Raw genomic sequence first — 21,057 nt, 5'->3', positions numbered from 1 at the left:
TGTCTCTGTCTTGCCCCCCTGTCTGTATCTCATTTGTTTGTCCCATGCAACCAAGACAAATTCCTTGTATGTGGAAAAATACTTATAAATAAATCCATTTGTCATGGTGTTTCATCAGAACGATGTTTCTGCACATGGACTTTCTCACTGAGATATTTTCAGTCAATGTCTCAGTATCTAAAAACAGAACTGTTGGATCATGGTAATACACCAGGGACTGTGTCTCATAATGATATATTGAATATTGGTGTGCTGTATTCGAAGTTACGTGGCAGTAGGCTCCCATTCATGCATGATTGCGTAATTGAGAGCAGTGTTTTCTCCACACTGGTGTTCTTCGGCGTGATTAAGCCATGTCGGAGAGGAGGTGTGCATTCCTGATGAATAACCCCTGACATTTGATTATTTTGATGAAATCCAAAGCATATCGAAATGTTTAGCTGATGTCTCACAAACATCAACATGTCTACAATAACAGGCTCCGTCAGAAGTACGTCCCGAAGGGTGGAAAAAACGATTCCACCTCTGGGATCTTGGACGGGATCTTGTAATACACCCTTGTGATCTAATGTCTCAGATCTGAGTGTTGAAGGAATCCAAACCTGGCAGAACTTCATCCTCCTCGGTCCACTTCTCATCATTTGCGGAGCGGAGGAAGCGGGATGTGGTGCGGGGGAAGCAGTGGTACGCCAGCTTGGAGTACTTCTCTCGGATGACCAGAGCCTTGAGGAGACTGCTGGCCGCCTGCTCATAGTCCTCCACTGTGACCTGAAGTAGAGAGAGCATGGGAAAGTCACTCCACACCTCTATCCTCGCTCTATCCATTTCTTACTGCAATTGCGATTCATGAAATGGAATGAAAATTGAAAAAGCCTTTATTGTCGTTGTATTTGCATACAACGAACATTTGGAGCGCCGCTCCTGTCGGTGCCACGGGGGACAACATATAACAACACAACAATACTATAAGTTAAAAAAAGATTAAGAGTTGTAATCCCATGGTGTGTAATGGTGTGTAATCCCAACAACACTATTAACAAGTGAGACTCCCCAGGCTCCATACAGTAGTCTTTGGTCAACACTCTCACATGAGTGGTATTTGTTTGTGTTTTTTTAAGGTTAATGTTAATAATAATGAATTAAAAAAGGTTAGATGGAGTTACATGTTCTAGATCTGTGTTGTAGACGTTCTCTGTGTATGTTGATAATATTTCACTGCATACCAAGTTTTCCTCATTCACATTGAATGCATGTGTGACTCCTCACCCCAGCACAGTAGTCCCCGCTGATGGTCACCCTCTGGAACTCTGGGACAGGTTCGCGTTCGGGAGGGGCTCCGTCGGTCGTTGAGATGAGGGGGGCAATGACACTGAACGCCCAGTCTGGACACACCGAGGGGAACTGCTGGGACATGGACTGGGAGCGTCTCAGTTTAAAATTCTTCTTTCTGTGGAAACAGCGTCAATAAATCAGCAATGCCAAGCTGCACAATTCCCATTTATCAAACGACTCGAAGTGAAAAGACACAAAGTGTATAGACTGTATATACGTGTATGTTTTGGATTTTAATTGATGTGTTTACTGAGAGCCTTGCTGACATGTAAAAAAAATAAGTTTTCACTCTTCTTCCTGTAGCTAAATCAGAATGACACGAGGCCTTGATTAAACGTAAGCACTGTAGTTCTCTCGTGTGTCACATTAGTTTAACAGCATCTGTGAAATGCATTGACTAAATAGACTCATCATGAAATCAAAACCCTGTCTAAAGGCTGCCTCAGCACTCACATTAACACTAATGGCTTTGATGGAACTTTCTGGGCCACCTCCTTTAATCGGGCACTCTCCTGCTTCCCACGCCCCCCCACCCCACCACCACCCCCACCCCGCCCTTGCAGACCTCTTGGCACTCTGCTCGGAGTGTTGCTCGGCCAGCTCCTTGAGCAGCTCGTGCTCCTTGGCCTGGTGCAGGCCGATGGGGCAGTCCTCGGGCACGCTGAACATGGACTGCGCCTCCTTGGTGTCCTCCTCCTTCAGGGCCGACGCGTACACCATCTCGGCCATCAGGCGCACCTTCTCGTCCACATCCGTCAGCGCGATCTTCGGGAACTGGCGAGGCATATCTGCAGTGGGGTTGGATGAGGTCAGGGCATGGCAGCTCAGGAACACTCACATACAGCACACACACACACACACACACACACACACACACACACACACACACACACACACACACACACACACACACACACACACACACACACACACACACACACACACACACACACACACACACACACACACACACACACACACACACACACACACACACACACACACACACACACACACACACACGCAACACTCACGCGACACTCACCACAACAACAATGGCAGGAGTGGCTGAACGGTTCATGTGTTACTCTGCACCACTAAATTGTTCCCAGATGATTTGGGTTAATGAGAGAACCTCCGCATGTAACCCAGTGGGACAGCTTAATGCTGGTCTACCTTGTTACTCTTTGCAGAAGGCAAAATTTCGTCTTCTGCCCACAGATACAGACATGGTATTACAAGATCTGAGGTGCTGTCACAGTCTCTTTGCCAAAGGAGATCCTGATGCTGTATGTTTTAATTGGATGTGGCTATAAATAACAGATAGTGTTACGCTGTGGTGGTGCGGGAAAGGAAAACATTATCTTAAAGGTAGTTAAAAAATGTGTTTGCTGAGCTGACCTGGAAGAGGAGGCGGTTTAAAATAAGCAAAGCTTAAATCACAGCACATGTCTGCACCCCCCCCCCCCCCCCACCCCACCCCCTAGTGCCAACCACTGGCATGGTTGACCAGGTAACCTTTAAAGAGCTAGTCAACATGGGTCCTGATATTGTGGTAGACAGCATTTCACCTTTGACCTCACACAGCGTGCCTTCGACTTCTGATGGTCAGCACGTGCCACAGTCTGGGGGCAACAGCTGGAAAGGGCCGCACACGTGCACAGAAATGCACATTATGATATAGAACAGGGAACTGTGCAAAACTGATCGAAGAAGCAAATATGTTCAGAACTGGGTAAACCTTAAAAAACACGTATATTTATATAATGGTATATAAATAAATAGCAGCCATTGTCACATGTTTGTAGTTATATATCATATATCCTTTGTTACAGATTATTAGCGATGCTGTTAAGTACAGCGTAATATATATTGAGTAACAGACTCACACTCTGAAATTAGTAATTACATTCAATAAAAGTACAAAAGTGCTGGTCAACAATGAAAGCTTGTGTTTTGCACAGCACTCAATGGCATGGTTACAGCGCAACAAGGGATGATAGGGATAAAGTGTTACCACAAACTCTACTGCCATTATTTATGTGACTAACCTCTAAAGCTTGTTTGTGTTGTGAGAACAGTTAGTGCTTTTTTGGGAAGTTGGCAAGGTCAAAGTGACAGCTGTTCACCAGAAATGCAGCTGGGTGTTTTTGTGTTCTGCAGCTTCAACTTTTCATTGGAATGATGAATCTCAGAAACACAAGTACACTAGCACACACACACAGAACTCTATAAATACACAATGCATGTGAAGCATTTATCAGTAAAAACTGTTTTCTTCCAAAGCCTCTTAATCCAATCATCAAAAGTTACCCCATATGGTGCAATCTAACTCAACTGACAGATCCGCCAATGATGCAATTTTCTACTCTGGTTTTGATCTGAAGTCCCTCGACCCTCTGGACTCGGGACTAAACCACATGTCAGCTGGACAGCTTCCTCGTCTCTGCCCTCGTTCAACCCCTTTCAGCATGTTTTCAAACCAAGCGGCTGTTCCTACACACTCATGGCTCCAGCCACTGGTGTATCTGCTCCGACTGGACTACTGCCTGTAACACAGCTGTGTGGCTAACACTCGTGTCGTTTCTCCGTGTGCTGCTTATGCATCCGGATAAATACTGGGCCAGCTGGCTGGCTACCACATGCCAGGAGATGTTGTTGATCTGCCTATGTGTGTGTGTGTGTGTGTGTGTGTGTGTGTGTGTGTGTGTGTGGTGTAAGTGTTTCTACATGTCTAAAGATGAGGACCAAGGTGGGTGGATTGGATGGCACAACATGGAGGCCTCTCTATTGACTTGCATGCTTGTTGACATGTAACCTAATGCTTTTCCGCACTGTCAACAATCCTGTTGCCTCCAGACGAGGTGGTGTGGGGGAGGGGTGGGGTCGACCAGTCGGAGAGGGGGGGGGTTTGGGGGGGTTAGGTGTCCTCCACAACGTGAAGTTTACAGGCAGCTCCTGACCCAGCCCTTATAGGAAGCCTGCATACCCCACAGGCCAGCGCAGCACATTCTCGCTGCTTCCAGAACACCAGACCTTCATTTGACAGGCAGCAGTCTGACCCACATACAGTCGAACAGTTTTACAACAGCATATATGTTATAAAGCACTCCACAGCACTGTGATATATAATAACCACACAGACAGGACATCATTTGTGAGAACCACAATTTATCACTGTGGGTTAACCTGAAAGTGCCCACTCATCCCCCGCCATTGTGGATGATTTTAATGAGAACTCATCATTGCTCGTGAATGGAGGACATTTCTGACCTGGCGGCCTATTGTCAATGACCTCAACTTTAAGCACGTCACCTCGCCATTCAGGGCGCCTGTGACCCCCCCCGGGTCTGTGTTAGCAAGAGGGATCATCTGAACACCCCTGACACCTGTGACCATGAGTGACCATGTGTGACAGCGCTCAAGAAAAGCCCCTTTGTCCCCCAATCCTGGGACTCACATTCACTGTTCACTTCACACTCTCTTTCTCTCTTACCTTCCACAGCGATCCGAGCCATGTGTCCGTCTCTCTCTCTCTGTCTCAGCAAGTCTGTCTGTCCTGGCTTTCCTCTTGTGCTGGTTCAGATACTTGTGGTGCAGTGATGTGTCATCTACCGGTTCTGTGTTACCTATGAGCTCAGTGAAGCCACTGGCTGTCTTGAGTATCCTTGTCCCTTCTCTATTTTAAGGGAACAAGCACGTCATGGCTGCCAGGGGAACACTAATCCGAACCAGTATGTCACAGCTGGCTGTCAAATGAGGCTGGCAACAACAGCCCCACAAACCCAAATGCTGAAATGCTGTGTGTGTGTGTGTGTGTGTGCGTGTGTGTGTGTGTGTGTGTGTGTGTGTGTGTGTGTGTGCGTGTGCAGTGTGTGTGTGTGTGTGCGTGTGTGTGTGCGCGTGCGCACTAGGGACAGAGAGAAGGGAAAGGTGACAGATGGCTTTCCCTCTATTAACTAAGGCACAGAAAGTTAAAGGTGGCAGTCTGAGGTCTATCCATCATGAGAGTTCTGCTTTTTTCCTGCTTCTGACCAACAACATTGCATACTGAAGACTGTGGCCAGCAGGTTTTGAATAGTTCATGTAGTGACATCGTAACTCCACAACTTTTCAGGTTTCAAAAAAGTTTCAAAAATCACTGCACACTTCTGCAGAAAAAGAGATATGACAGGGCATGACAGGATCCACTAACTGGGTCTGCTTATAAACCTATTTTCGCAAACACAAAAAAAAGAAATTGGACCCTGTGCCTGGACTGTGTAAGTGAAAACAGTGTGTGTGGGTCTATTTCTCCCTGATATGCAGTTCTGCAATCACTACAAGCTAACATTACATATGTCTGACAAATTGCTGCAGAGACGACTGGTAAAACAACCCTTTATTTTTCCTGGCTGTGCTCTTGGAAACAGCCCCTGGGAATTGTTAAATGTTCTAACCAGCAGCACGGGCACAGCACAGAGATTATAACCGTGGAACTAAGCACCTGGCATTAACACAGCCAGGGCCAGACTCCAGGCACTGTCCCACCATAACACAATGCCAGACTCTGGGTATGGAAATATGACGTGCCAAGCAAACACACACCGCTACAGCAGATGGGGAAATGTTGACACAGTCAGTGCCTACCAGTGAGACTAAATCTAGCCTCAAAGCCCCTCCCAAAGCTGGGTACAAGCCTCACCTTGACATTCAAGCCTGACATTCCTCGCTCTACACACCCTTAGCTCTAACTAACACAACACAAAACAACACAACATAAAAACAACACAACACAACACTCAGCCCACACCTGTCCTCCACAACATGCTACTTTTGTGCCCTTCTAAGTTAACCTGCGCCAGATCTACAATGCTGTTCCGTGTCAACATGCAGGAAGTGGAGTTCAGAGAAGTAGCAGTCAAAACAAAGTGTTCTTTTGCGCAGCATTACTCAGTCACCCAGCTTGGAGTTATCAAAATGTCCCTCACAGCATTCCTCAGTCCCCCAGCCTAAAGTTACATACTGACACGCTCTGCTCTATGTGCTGCCCTTGGGCTCCTGAGAAAGAGAGGCACAATGACCCCCCCCCCCCCTCCAACCCCCCTCTCACGGCTTAAAAATAAAAAACACCCATCACTCGCTTTCTCTCTGCAATGCGCACAAGTGCAAGAGCTCTCGTAATACCCACGCAAATGCCAACTGATCTATCCATCCCTGTTGCATTAGCAGGGTGACGATTCTTAGCTATGCCCCTGGAGCCCCTTCTGCCTAGCAACCCACCACAACCTGGCAACACGATCTGTGAAAATCCAAGAGCGAATGTGCTGTTTACAGCTTGGCCTTCCTGTTTAGCTCTCCCCGCAGTCTGTGCTCATGTTTATGCCCGGCTGTGTGCTTGAGCTCAGCAGCGCAGTGCCGAAGCAGTGTGGGGTGTGGAGATTGATTTACCTGCGTTCTGTGGTACCTTTGCGTCCGGGCGTCTGTCTCTGGGCTGGGTCGGTCACTTAGTGAGTGACTGAGTGAGGTGTGTGACGGTCTATGGGTTTTTCTCAGCTGCCTTTTTTCCTCCCACCTCCCAATGATGTTCTCTCAACCTTTCCACCGTTTGTTGGGAAACAATCAAGAGAAATCTGACTCCACCTTTAACAGGAGTGTTGTCCATCCCACCACCCCTCCCCACTCTATGCCAGGCTCTTACTCTCTCTCTCTCTCTCTCTCTCTCTCTCTCTCTCTCTCTCTTTCACTCGCTCAACTAACTGCCAACATCAGAAAGGCTGCTTGCCACAGCTCGCCCAGGGCTCGTAAACTACATAGCTGTGATAGCCCTGACCTTGGGCTGGATGTTTTTTTTTTAGATGGTCGCTATTAGCCGTAGCTTTTTCCAAACAGACACAACTCCTCTTGTCAAGATCACTGGCTGGCAAAGTCAGTGTTATTTATTTTCTTTACCCACCGGAAGGGCTGCAGAAAAAAAAAAAAAACAGAGCCACTGAAAAAAGATAACCACAGGCTACTATCACTACTACACGGCTACCGTGGTTTTGCTTCTGACTGGGGTAACACACACATATCTGTGAGCTCTCTCAGGAGTCGGTGTAGGCTACTCAACGGCTCGTGAAAACACCCCTAAGAGATTAGAGGATTATCCGGACGGTTAATGTTATCAACACAGTTTTGCCTCACTCCAACAGGATCAGATTTAAACACTCCTGTAACTGACTCTAAGGCCGCCATTGTTCACTATTATTGCAGGTCAAAAGTCAAGCACATTTCGAGCAAGGCGACACAATGTGCTCGTAAGGATAGGCACGCTCTACTTCCGAAATAAAGGCGATTTTCGCACTCTCAAGCTTGTCATGGCTTAGGCCGAAACGCGTCTGTGGATAAATTGGTCAAAATAAATAAGCAATGAGACAAGTTTGAGAGTGTGGTTTTTTCTACTTTAAGGACACAATGTGCTCCACATCAAGTCACTATCACAAACATGTCAAAACATGTTCAACAATATAATGAGGGTTGAGTTATTTTGGCTGGGAATGCTATGGCTTTTTGGTATGCAATGACCTACTGGAGCTTTGCCAGTACTCCATTATGGGTGTTAAAAAGTTACCACTGTTCACATAAACTCTCATGGAAATGTAGTGCCTCATAGAACTATGTACAGTATGTAGGCAAACATAAACTCTCAATGGAATGAGCAAAATAACCTCAAGGGACGTAGTAGATGGAATAACTATTACACCTATACACACATGAAAATATCGTTTTTAAGACGCCTCCTGCCCGCTGACATATTTATCAAGACGAAGCCAGTGTGCCTGACAGTTGTTGACCTAGTGCACTGTTTGGAATGTATGTGCCTCAGTGTTTATTCTATTCGGCTTGGCTTCCTGCTAGTGTTCTCACCTGTTCTTCTCAACAAACTATGACTCAGAGTCATGGGGGTATTACTTGTGTTCAGGGTATGGGGGTATTAGAGTGTTTGAAGCTGCCCTCTGCCCAGGTCCAAAATAAGGGAGCTCAGTCAGACACAATTACAGCCGTTCCTCTGAACGGCCTTGAAAGCTTCAGAGTAACTAGGGAGTGGAGTGAACCAGCCGGTTTACTTGACGCCATTTGTTCAAACTTGCATGTGAACCCAGAGGAAGCCAGTGTTCCTGTACCAGTGTACCTGTATCCTGCTCCTAAACAACATGTACAGTTAGAGAAGAGCTGATCTGAAAAAGACTGCATTAGAGCGACGCATTTGCCTTAGGCTCTCCAGACATGTTCCTGTAATTGCTTTAAAAGCCGTTTGCACATCGCTATGCTCTATATATCATATCCATGTGTAAGCACTGCGCCATGCAGGAATTCAACTGGCTATTCAGCAGTATGTGTAGGCTATGCTGGTATATGTATAAATTATACATAACGCAAAGAAATATGTGCGGCTTCTACTACCAGGTGCATGGGCTATGCCACTTAGAGAAACAGAATGCTTTGCATATCTGCATGTCTTCTGTTTTAAGTCTCTGGATGTGCCACTCTCTGTTAACACACTAATAACGCCATGCTGCAAGGAGGCCAGTAACCCTGAGCTTTAGAGATCCTTTCAAGCTTGTTCTCGTATGGCTGGCTCCAACACGCAGAATCATGCAGAATGCCATCTCATGCCACAAGGAAGGCGCTTACAACAGGGGACCGTCACAAATATCACTCCAACCAACTGCTGCAAGATATTTCTAAATGCTATTGTTGTTGTGCTGCTTATGTCTATCAGGCTCACGCAGGCATAGATGGTTTCTGTCCTCTTATCTATTTTTAAGCTTGGCTTTCATCCAAAGGCTGAGAAGAGAGCAGTGGAAAGTGGTCATCAAGAGGCTGTGACAGCCGTCAATCAAACCGTGCAGACATGGAGCCGGTGAACTCCGCTACATCAGAATAAACCAATTCACACAAACTTTGCGGATAAGGCTAAGGCTAAGGCTTAAGGCTACCAGGCGAAATCATGGCCACGAAGAAAAGAAAATGTTCTTTTAGTAATTAGTGAACCTTAAACAGTACTGTGCCCATCATGTCTTTCATATAGCAACAGCGGTTGCCTGTATCTTTTATGGCCTAACTGGTGTGCTGTGGAATGGCCTAAGTAGAACAAAGTAAGCTACAGGCCTAGGTGTTTCCTATTCAGTTAGATAGACGCTACACCAACGTTTTAGGTTACCTCTCGGCGTTGGTAACATGCCACACATTGTTCCGCACAAACGTACTACTCATCCCACATTTGGTCTCTTTGCATCTGGTCACCCTTGTCTAGGAATGTTGAGGGCTGTTGCTGTATCTCTGTCACCCACTTAGATAACATTAGGATACCATGATTGTAGGTGTCTGTGTGTGTGTGTGTGTGTATGAGAGAGAGAGAGAGAGAGAGAGAGAGAGAGAGAGAGAGCGAGCGAGAGCAAGTCTCAGTATGGCAGGTGATTGTTGTGTGTGTGTGTGTGTGTGTGTGTGTGTGTGTGTGTATGATGGCATGTGTGTGCAGAATTACCCTTCCCCAGGTTGGGAGTAGATTGCTGCTTGCAAAGGGGTGTCTCACTTCTCCTCATCCTCTCCAGTGAATGGAAACTATCTGGCACAAAAACAGATACAGTATGTCACTTGTGAGATGAACAGCAAAGCCATACAAAGTTATCCTGCCAGGGCCTGCTACGTACCAAGGGCCATTTCTAAGTATAGGGCATGTTTCCGAGTGCCACACCACTTATAAACACAAGAGACCATTTTTTCCAAAATAAGATAATGCTTTTCTGTCTTTTTTGTGACAATGCCATTACAGATTTAAAAGATTTTGGCTGAATCCAATATGAGCTTGTTCAGTAACTCTTGACCATAGTAAATGCAAACAGGAAGTAAACTTGCCAGTCAAGATCAACGTGGCATCCTTTTTGTCATGCGCTAGATAACACTTAGCTCTTCCTGTGGCATATAGCTTTCAACAGCTAAGTTGTGGTTGATTTACTTGGAGTGTTGTTGTCGTACTGTCAGAAAGCTCTTGCAACAGACCTCAGTGGAGCACTTACTCAAGAAACAGCCCTTTTCAATAGCACTTAAAGTTCTCTCAGCCAGCTGATGACTGCCCTCTTACAGGCCATTAAATTGAAAATCACAGTGAGTTGCCCTTTTTCCCCCCACCCCCTACTTCCGATGCAATTAAAAAGTTATTAAGCTTACTGTTGGCTAGTGCAGAATGGCGCAGTCAGTCCTTTTATGGAACAAAAATGGTGCAACTTAGCCCAATGCACTCCATTCCACAAAGCCAACTAAAACGTTAGTACACAATTATGACAGATTTCAACACAGACTATATTGGATTAAAGAAGGGGTAAACATTTCAAAGCTTTGCCAGGTTACCCTCCCCACCACCAGAAGAGTTAAGATGTACAAGCAAGCTGAGACATGCAGAGATGCCAATGAGAAAAAAAGCTAAATACACATTAACCCAGTTTGTGCCTATGCTCTGAATCAGCACTTGTGAAGGGTGTGCAGCTGTGTGCTCACCTCTGTTTTTAGTGGGTCCTTTAGCGTACTCTGGTCTGAGACACACTTTCTCTGACTTGGCTCCTTCTTTTGATGCTTCTTCCTGTTCGCTTGCAAGAATGCATGTCACCAACAGTTAACTCTTTCACTGCCACAGCAGAGCGAGTACATGAACTTCACAGAAGGCTACAAGAGATACAAACCGCATAATTTCTATTTTCCTTGCAACAGACATTCGATTTGTACGCTGACTACAAATGTGAACAAATTCCTTTAATATGAGAAGGGCTCAACTGAACTTTTTTTTTAAAGTTACAAACTTCCCTGTTTAGTCACCAACTTCCCCTGCTGCCATGATCACAGACAGTAACATGGTTCAGAGTTGCCTGCATTTCAGCCCCTGGGCAAATATGTGCGCAAAGCATGGATTATTGTTTTTACACAGCACAGTGCCTTTGCATTCAATAATGACGGGAGCAAAAGGGAAGAAAGCAACAGCGATATAAAGTAACTGTGTCACAGATGAAAACTGAAAATCAGCAGGAAAACGGGGATTATTAATAGACAGTGCAATATTCTTGCGATCTTTAAATGCAAATTCGTCACGGTAAAGGACTGCCTTCAAATTTTTATTTTTCGTCAACATACCGACAGTGCCCCCAACTGGTTGTCTGATGCTATGACACTCGTTTTTTTAAAAACACTACCTAGCATGGCTAATTGCGAATGTCATACCTTTGCAACCTCTGGAGAAATAACAATGTATCAACCATACATTGTTACTACGATTAGAATTCTTCTTTACAAAATGTATGTAAGTAAGTCTCATTTTTATAAATCACGTGTACATGCAAATCCGTTTATGGTTGTTCTTGTTAACAAAGTTCATGGGAAATGTGCTGTGAACCTATGTAGGAACTAATGTCGAGCTGGTTATTGCACTTACACATGGCTAGCTTCTAACCCTCCCCGTGCTCGCTTTGCCATTGTTTTCCTATTAAGAGAGCGTCATGCCTCGGTCTCGACCTCAACATAGCATAGTGTTCAAACCAGATACTTGTAGAGGGATCACATCGATTTTTGTGTCGCTCTGTAATGTTAAGTGATAGTAAGTACTTGAGATTCTGTCTGCCTGTTTCTCCCGCTCTCTTCTTCTGAAAATAGCGCGTCCATGAATACATATCTGGAGTGTTGCTTTGAGGCCCTGACTCTAGTGATGTGAAAGCAGCTTTTAGTCTACTACAGAAAAAAAAGTATAAACGGTGACAGTTTCATTTTTGTTTTCATTTATCCACGTTTTCCGCTTTAATAGCTTGGTTGGGTCCTTCCCGACTAGCAGAGTTTTAGCAGACAGCTCAGTGCTGGGTTAATGTTAGCTTTGCTTGGTACAATTAAGGTGTTTAATTTGTACACGGTAATGTTAGTCTATTTGTATAGTTTGCATGTAAGCTTTTTCAGAAGTGACCTGATCTCAGTCAGCTGCCATGCATTCGGCTTTTTCCCAGCTATATTTCACGTGTCAAAATTAATACTTTGATCAATAATAACTACTTATTATATGGCAATGACAGTACAAGCGAATCAGAATGTTCCAAAAAAGTTCTGTTGATTTGCCCCGTTTTGTGCTTCTAATTCACATCTTTCATATAATTCCGCAAGTAGTCCAGTCATTCTATTCTAAAAGTTATATTTGCTTGAAGAACTATTTTTTCTTAGCAGAAATCACAAAACGGCAACAAAATCATTAAAAAGAGGTATTTTGGAGGAATGTCTTCTATCGTTTTGGCAAGTAACCGTATAATAAGCGGGATAATGTATTGCGCATCGGGGTCCTGTTCATCCCATCGGGATTTATTTTTGGATAATGACCACGGGACAATACATTATCCCTTACTTATTGACCGGTGAGGAGGGCAATACGCGGCTGGCATGACTTCTCATTAGCCATTCAGAACGCTCGTACTGTCGTTGCCATAATAATACTCCTTATTAGCCTAATCATGACAACCCAATTATGGTTTTCCATTTTTTACTCCAGCAGTGATATTGAACAGAAAATGAAATTCAACTGTAATGAATATGCACTCTTTAAATAACTTTCAAAAGTTTCAAATGCCTCATTAGAACAAGTTTCGTGAACTGTAGTTCTTTTCTTTAAAAGCTAGATGGTGCCACAAAACTTTGGATTGTGTGTGAGAAAATCCTTAGAGCCGCATTCCTCCAAGCTCGCATATTTTCCTACAGACGGTAGAGAATGAATACATGAGCAAAGTTAAGTTTCAGGCCAGTACCTTTGGAATATAATACAACCACACTATGATAACTGAGAATTAGAAAATGATTGCCATTTTGACTATCTTCTGGCCTACAAACAGAGTTGAAAGAGGAAAATAGACAAGCCACATACACACAGTGTGTTTATACTCAATGCTATGACAGCTCAATGATAGCGATGATATGACCTTCATCAAGTCAGTATGTGAAAGTGTCACTGCCTGCTCTTTGTCAGACCCAGGCACACAGCTTGTGTGTGCATGTGTGTGTGAACTTTCTAGATCCAACAGCTTATTTTATAGCATGTTGCAAAGGTCATTTTTTCTTTACACTTTTTCTTTAGACTTTAAAAACAAGATACATCCTGTAGAGTTCCAACGCATTCCAGGTAACTGCGGTGTTGTGCACTTGTTGCCATGGACACGTCTGTGTATCACTCAGTCACTGTCTTTACATAATTAGGCACTTGAAGAAGACACAAACTCCACTGATCCTGTTTGCAAAAGTTTAATGATTGATTTTTGTTACTTGGACTGTAAAAAAGGGATATGAACTTAACAACAGTGGATCTAATATTAGCATAGATTAAATTACATTGGAAATTCAAAATTTGATTGTTAAGGTAGGGTACAATGTCTACATATTTTCAGTATAAAAAATAGTTACTTCTTACAATTACAATTAAATGTGTATAAATATATGGTAAATTATTTATATATATCAAATATATTTTAACCTTTATATACATATGAATGATAATTTGTACATTATAATACATTTATTGCACATTTCCCTTAATATACAAGTTTCAGTTCAAGTATAATGTGGCAGCAGCCCCCTTAAGTGGACTTTACAGTATCAAAACACGAGTGAGCTTCATAAGTCTGTGTTCATTTTTCCCGCATCTGTAAAAACAGTTCTCCTCTAGCATCCACATCCGTCCTGTCCACAGGTGAATCTGGCTGTAATTGCCGTCTGAGTGAAAGCATGTGCTGATAATGATCTGTCCGTCTGGCTCCTCTTCCTCTTCTTTATCTTCGTTCGCTGGAGTGCCCTCTGTGTCAGTTCAGTCCTGCATCATCATCATCATCATCATCATCATCATCACCACACATGGCAAAGTGCTGGTAAAGTCCAAAAAGGTGACCCCCCTCCCTTTCACAAGTGTCCATCTGAGGAGGCCAGGGGGAGCACATGTTGAGCTGAGGGAGGAGACATAGAGAGGCTGGTCAGCTCCTAGACTAGCGAGTCTCAAATGTAAGAGACACACATGCAAACACACACAGACGCACGCACACACATACTGTAACACCTGCTTTCACATCAATCCACATTCAGACTAAGACACATTCGTGGGCTGAGCTCTCCTCTCTTTCTCTCTCTTTTTCCTCTCCTCTCCTCCCCTCTTACTCCCCTTTGCACCCCAGGACTTCGGGGGGTCTACATCGTCTGTCTTTCTCCCAGGTGTTGATGGCAGAAGACAAAGAGAATGTCCCCAGCATGGTTCGGTAAGCCAAGCCAGAGTATGTGGCTGGGATTCCCCTTATTCCCCCATGCTAGGCGAGAATACCCCTAGAGTTCAAGAGACATCAGTAGCATTTCACCAAGCTGAGGCCAGTGCTGGTTTTACCCACAACAACAACAAAAAATAGAAAGAAAAGACAGAGAAAAAAAACAGACTGCCCCCCTCTTTCGCTTTCCTTCACTCTCTCTCTCTCCCTCTTTCTGTTTCTCTTCTCACTCTCCCCAATTGCCTCATGTCCGTCTGAAGGCTGTTCCGCGTCTGCTGCTGCTGTTGCGTGCTCTTGACAGCCGCGCTCGGCTCCTCTGGGAGGTGAGCGTGGAGAACAGCTGCTCGAGTCAGCGTCTCCGACGGCGACCGTATCCATTGGCGCCGATTTTGTGCTGGGGGGCCTCGGCTTTCTGCTTGTTGATGCCGTGCAGGCGGTGGGCCAGTTCGTGGACAGCACAGGTGACCAGGTTGCAACCGGACGTCTTCATGGGGTTTGACGTCCTCTTTATTCTGAAGAGAAGAGAGAAAGGAGCAATGAGAAGCGTTAATTTATTTCTAGGGGAGGTGAGACAGAAACTGCAGAAAGAACACTACCTATCACCACTTTGTAATATTTAAAATTACTAATACAAATAGATCTCCAATGTAGCCCAGTTCATAGTTGAAGACCCCCACCCCTGTGACATGTAATGTGAATGTGAATTGACAGTGTCTTGGCAGGCACTGTTGATTTGTTAAGCAGAAGTTTCTTACCTGAGGTGGGACATGAGGGGTGTGCTGCTCCTGCTCTCCTCGAGCCTGTTGAGAGAGTCCTCCTCCCTCACGCTTAATCTTCTGTGGACGTCTCTTCTCACCAAGCTTTGCAGCCAGATGCTTAACCTGCCAAGGAGCGCAAAAGAAGGGGGGAGTCAGTCATCGATCTTTGCTCTGCCTCTGTGCTTTTTAGTTTTTTGTTAAAGGAGATGTGAGTCAGTCTCGATTAGCGTCCGCACCTCTTTCTGCTCTCTGCGCTGAGTTCTGCCTGGGTGCTCCTGGAGCAGGGCACAAGTGTGGCCAGCACACAACAAAGCAAGACGAACTGGAGAAACAGTTTCATTTTGGCAAGGCCTGAGGAGGGAGAGGAGGGAGAGAGGGAGTTCAGTCAGTCAGATGTGGTATTCATCAAGTATGCAAATAAACATTCACTAAGGTATTTTTTTCATCATGCCTTATGAAGTTGTTCCTAAAACAACATGCACTAAAGAGGAAAAGTCAGATCGGTTTAACCCTGAAATTATTTAACGGCAGTCATTTATTTGCCTAAGGACAGGAGTCACTTAGTTGAACTTTAATCTGCTAAATGATCTGCTAGACACCCCACGTAACTCAGACCACTTTCCAGTTAAAAGAAATAGAAATAGTGACCATATTTAGTCTCTTCTAAACAATGTGAAAGCCTATACATGTAAACAGATGTATTAAAAATAGTCTCAGTCTATGAAAGAAAGCCCAGAAAATGAAATTAAACTCAGCAAAAAAACTTCCAATACTTTCACTGGACTCTTAACTATTGAACCCCCTTCCAAAGACACATACCTGATGATCAAGTTGATTGGCTTAACTGGAGGTTGTTACAAAAAGACAAGTCCAGATGTATAGCAGTGGTTCCCTGTAGAGTTTGTAGTCAAGAGACAGTGGTGACAGAGCTAATGGTCTGAGTGGTTAAGGCAAACCTGGTGCCTTTATACTTTACAGGGGGTGGAGGTGGGAGGGGCCAAGGCTGAGTGACAGTCAGCCACATCCACATCCTTCTCCAGCCAGCACATCACATTCTTTTCCACTGACCGACAGAACAAGAGACATAAATTACTGTTAATTATCTGTGCACGTTGGTTCATCATTTTAAAATGGTGACAACTCTCTTGGACTCTATTCAAGTTAAGATATGCACATTATGATTACACATGGTTCTGATTTCCCCCTTTTTTTCTAGATGTTACTCAATTTGACAATCACAAATATAGTAACATCCTGACAGAAATTGGAACAGTTGGTTCTATGTTTAGATCGGAGGCTTTTGTCTCGGAAGGTTTTTTTTTTTCACTCTCTCTCTGTTGACCCTGCAGCGGATACTGTTTGTGTAATTGTGACAAACGCTGCCCTCACCCCACCAAAATCCCCCTCCACCCCCGACATTCCAAGCCACCTCCACATTCTCGCAGCATTTTGGGAATGCTCGTTCTTTTACTAACACAGGGCATTGCTGGGTACAGTTAATTTGGAAGCAGCTGTCTTTTTGGTGTGATTTAGGAAGAGCTGCATTCCTAAAATTATCACTGTAAAACGATTTCCAACCAGTTATAAATCAGCCAGAAGTGAAGATTTTCGTGTTTTGACCATTTGCTCTTTCGCATGGCTGTCACCCCCTGTAAAAATGGCCTCTTGCGCGAGGTCAGACCTTGCAGGTTTGTGTGTGTTGATGTGTTGAAACTTTTGAAATTGATTTCTCCACATTTTCATCAATATGATAGAAAATGAAGTATAGTCATTGTTTTGGACCACGATCAGTTGGAAAGCTGCGTTGACGTCTAGACCTATTGGCAAGCAAAGACTATGTTTTATAACTCATTTCAACACTGAAGCAGAATTATGGTGGGTGCAGCAGGTCCCTACACTATACTCTGAAGGGTGTTTCATGCATTGTCAGTGAGTTTGCTTACAAACAATTAACAAATATGTGATGGGTCAAGAGACAAGGGAGTGAACAGCACTCTCCGGATGACCTGTTGCCTTAAGCCTCGTTTGTGAATATGTTTTTTTTTCTCTCTATCTTTTCTTTTTTCCCTCTCTTTCATTTTTGAGTTAATGCCAGATTCATGGCTGACCCTCTTCGTGCCTGTGACGTGCCTTGAGTGTTCGGGCCTGCATAGGTCCTGCAAACACAAGTTTGTTTTGTTTAAAAATGCAGTGTTCCAGTACATTGGATTGAACGACCTTCACTGCCAAATGGCCGGACTTCTAAATAAGCATTCAGCCTCTTGTAGCTATGGTTACCGCACGTTAAGTGCTTCACAAGATCTGTCAGTGCAATCTAAACAGCTGATAAATGAACTTGTGCACGTGCTCAAGGAGAGCACTCCACAAGATCCCAATTATATTTTTACCAGCACAATCATGTCAAAACAACCCAAGCGCACCGAGTTTTACAATACAGATCACAAAAAGTGTCATGTAAATGAGAGGTCCTTTCTTAAGGCGAATCATCCCTCTTGTTTTTAAGCAGGCGTGTCAACAGCATGGAAAGAAGCCATTGGCAGAAATTCATCTGCCTACCTCCTGATTGGCTGACGACGATTGGTCACGCCGAGCTGTCCCAGCTGAGACATCTCAGGCCCCTGCCACAGTGTTGGGTGCTCACAGGTAAACACTGTCCGTCCGTCCAGATCACCATGGGTGCTGAGAGACAAACGATTGCTTTAGAGCCTCAGGGACAAAATGTTCTGTGTTTCGCCTGAACGGCGTCTGTATTTTTGTGTAGGTTTTTTCCTACAAAAACAAAACGCCAAAGAACAGCACGTCAAGACCTGCATGGGTGGCAGGTTGCCCTTTTAAAAAAAGCGTCTCATTTAGTTAGTAATCAATTCCTCAATATTCGGAATAATGAAATAACTTATATATATTTTTAAAGGGCACAGACATGTGTTAAGTATGACAGGTAATTACAAGTGTTGTTCAGATAAAATAAGGTGAGTGCATAGGTGACTCCAGCAGGTGAGCAACCCTAGGTGCTGACTGTGCACAGATATCGTGTGAAGGATCCACAGGTAGGTGGACAGGTGTTAAATGAAATGTTTATTGTGCAAGTTCTGTTAAGGTGAGTGCACAAGTGGTATGGAAGATAGAACAGGTAAGTGAAGAGCAGGTGTAAAGTGGGGCAGGTGAGTGCACAGGTTATGTGTTGAGCATGGCAGGTGAGAATAGAGGTGTTGCACGAAGAGAAGCCGGCAGTCTGATTGATATACCAAATTGCTCGGCTGAATGTAGATTTACAGAGAGGCACAAAAGAAGGCATAGATGTTAAGTTAACGTAGTGTCCTTATGAATTGGAATGTCTATTCTGCCGTTTATAATTCCATGGCATCTACTGTTGATACTTGCTTGTCTTTTGTATTGATAAGCATAGCATTTACTCCGTGTCCAGGGAACTATTTGGCCTAAACTGAGAGTGACACATACCCATGACCCATGTGTCAAGCCCCTGCTTGGTGTTTCATTAAATCAGGATTTTTGAGAGATTTGCGAGTAGGACACTTCTTAGGCCACAGTTCTCCATTTGTGATGAGGCTTTAATTGTTTCCTTGCCGCCGAGTGCTTTTTGAAGCTTTGCCACTTCGTCAGCACATTATTCCTGCCATCACAAATGAGCAGAACCGACTGAGATGAATGCTTCTACACCGAAACAAACGGGGCTTAAGTCAAGAGCACATGGTCATTACTTTTCTCATCTGGGTCACATCAGTGCTTCCTAACTGATTATATAAGGGACCTGAAAAAGATATGAAAAGCTTTGGATTGAAGGCAGCCAGCACTGTCTTTTTGTGTCTTTGTATTATTCTAATGTGCATAGTGCGAACATCATTTTCGTGCGCTGAGAAAAATCAGGAACAGATTTGACCCTCCTCATAATGCGATTCTCCTCGCAAGAGGACCCGGAGAAAATAAATGAACAAATAAATAAACAAATGTAACGAAATCCAGAATCCAGTTTCATTATGAGTGGTGTTCATGGGTCACAGGAGAGAAACGGAGAGCACTTAATCGCACACTATGACCCTTTTTTGTGTTTTTGCATGCCTTTTATGATGAATACCTTTCGTTGAACATCTGACGTACACTGAAATGCTATCTCATTGCCCCGTCATTGATATGAGCCTTGATTTGTGTGTTGTGAGCGCTGTAATGCTAAAAATTGCATAACGGTTTCAAGGCAGGCATCAAGGAAAGTACACGCCATTCCAACTAGGAGACAAATGCTTCCACATGCTTAGAACTTTGCCTTTCTGCACACACCACACACACACGCACACACACACAAACACGTGTATATATGCTTCTATCTTTGCCTAACCCCCATCCTCTGAGGCCTCCCACACACACACACACACAAACTCACGCATACCCCCTCACATGAACACGCTCACACATCCTCACGTACGCACCCTTCTGACCTTCATGTTAAGAGGAACAATATGCAGGCCTCTGATAGAATGCGTTGTCGTGCTATCAGAAAATGACTCCAGGCATTGCCTCTGAGCACAGCAATGTGCTGCCTATTTAATTTGTATTGTAATGGGGCTGTGAACTAAAGATGCCATTCCTGTTGTCTGTATACTCTACATGCAATCACAGGAACAAACAAAAAAAAGAGATCAAATTCATCAAGTTCCTCGAAGCTCTCCAGCTCAGAGACGTTTACGAGTTCATCTTATTGGTTGTGAAACCTGACACGCTGTTTACCGAAAACTGAGTGATTACAAGCACCTGATAGGCTCTGACAGCATCCCTCTCTTCCCTTCGTTTGTGTCAGTGCTTGCTTAGACTGACACTCTGCTTGCATGCTATTGGGTCATGTCATCACTTCATTCCAGAGGCATTCCTGTTCTCTGGAACCACTTAGACCTAATTCATTGTGGCATTTTATCTTCTATGCTTTTGTCTGGATTTTGATCAGTCACAGCCCCTTGGACTGCCATAGTTTTAGCTTGTCAGTCGCGACTTTTGTCAAATTGGATTTTCAAACAGAGAGGCTGTGTAGTCGCAAGGAGTGAAAAAAAAAACAATAACACACAGAAAACATAACAAATTATGAAAAAAAAAAGAAATAAGGAAAATACCACAGAGGAAGGAATTTTTAATGATGATTTCTTGGAAACGCAAAAAAAAACAACACTCCCCGAGGTGGGGCCCTGTGTCCGCCTTGTGCGACTTGTTCATATTCAAGACAAGTCTCCTTGTTTTGAAGGGGCACTGTTAAAATATACCACTGTTACATTCTGCTTGCGTTACATAAGGGCGCCGCTATAGAGGTCACGGCCCTGTTATTGTTTAATCTTTCTGTGGTGTTGTGCGCACTGAGTAGCGGCCCCTTGGTGCTCAGGTTTCTGGTTGTGGAGCATCAAGCCGAGTGATAAACCTCATCACATCCACCCTACAGTGTTTGGCCTTGGAGGCAGAATGTTTAAAAGTGTCCAAATAAGGGGGTCATAACAGATTGTCACCGCGCATTTCTGTGCAATTCAAACACGCTTGCCACGATGCTCTGAGGTGCTTTCCACATGTTTTGTCAGTTCCTGTAATCCTAGGACCCCCCACTGTCTCTGAGACTAGTTTCAGTTCTTCTTTGCATTCTCTGTGTCCCTCGACAGCATTCCATCAGTGACAAAGTGACTCCCTTGTCACTT

The 21,057-nt window shown here is 44.3% G+C and overlaps 2 protein-coding genes across 5 annotated transcripts; both read right to left on the bottom strand.

Moving 5' to 3' along the window:
• Nucleotides 1–144: 144 nt before the first annotated feature.
• LOC122132235 (AMP deaminase 3-like) lies at nucleotides 145–11,178 on the bottom strand. 3 transcript variants are annotated; one of them, XM_042707063.1, is made up of 5 exons: nucleotides 10,852–11,178; nucleotides 9,842–9,918; nucleotides 1,898–2,120; nucleotides 1,267–1,447; nucleotides 212–768 (listed from the first exon to the last, which is right to left on the bottom strand). In XM_042707063.1, the coding sequence occupies exons 2-5, from the start codon at nucleotides 9,897–9,899 to the stop codon at nucleotides 574–576; spliced, it is 657 nt and encodes a 218-aa protein (XP_042562997.1). In that variant the 5' UTR covers nucleotides 9,900–9,918; nucleotides 10,852–11,178; the 3' UTR covers nucleotides 212–573. The 3 variants fall into 3 exon arrangements, with proteins under 3 accessions (XP_042562998.1, XP_042562997.1, XP_042562999.1); XM_042707064.1 differs by lacking the exons at nucleotides 9,842–9,918; nucleotides 10,852–11,178 and adding an exon at nucleotides 4,829–5,153 and having other exon boundaries at nucleotides 145–768; XM_042707065.1 differs by lacking the exons at nucleotides 9,842–9,918; nucleotides 10,852–11,178 and adding an exon at nucleotides 6,763–8,711 and having other exon boundaries at nucleotides 214–768.
• A 2,417-nt stretch (nucleotides 11,179–13,595) lies between these two features.
• Nucleotides 13,596–16,332, bottom strand: admb (adrenomedullin b). Of its 2 annotated transcripts, XR_006152184.1 has the most exons (5): nucleotides 16,193–16,332; nucleotides 15,610–15,724; nucleotides 15,371–15,496; nucleotides 14,859–15,127; nucleotides 13,596–14,306 (listed from the first exon to the last, which is right to left on the bottom strand). XR_006152184.1 is itself a non-coding variant. In XM_042707062.1 (4 exons), the coding sequence occupies exons 2-4, from the start codon at nucleotides 15,711–15,713 to the stop codon at nucleotides 14,965–14,967; spliced, it is 393 nt and encodes a 130-aa protein (XP_042562996.1). In that variant the 5' UTR covers nucleotides 15,714–15,724; nucleotides 16,193–16,332; the 3' UTR covers nucleotides 13,596–14,964. The 2 variants fall into 2 exon arrangements, 1 of the variants encoding a protein (XP_042562996.1); XM_042707062.1 differs by having other exon boundaries at nucleotides 13,596–15,127.
• Nucleotides 16,333–21,057: the final 4,725 nt, after the last annotated feature.

This window comes from Clupea harengus, unplaced genomic scaffold (genome assembly GCF_900700415.2).
Source record: "Clupea harengus unplaced genomic scaffold, Ch_v2.0.2, whole genome shotgun sequence".
NCBI lineage: Eukaryota > Metazoa > Chordata > Actinopteri > Clupeiformes > Clupeidae > Clupea > Clupea harengus.
This window is presented reverse-complemented; position numbering and strand designations above follow the sequence as displayed.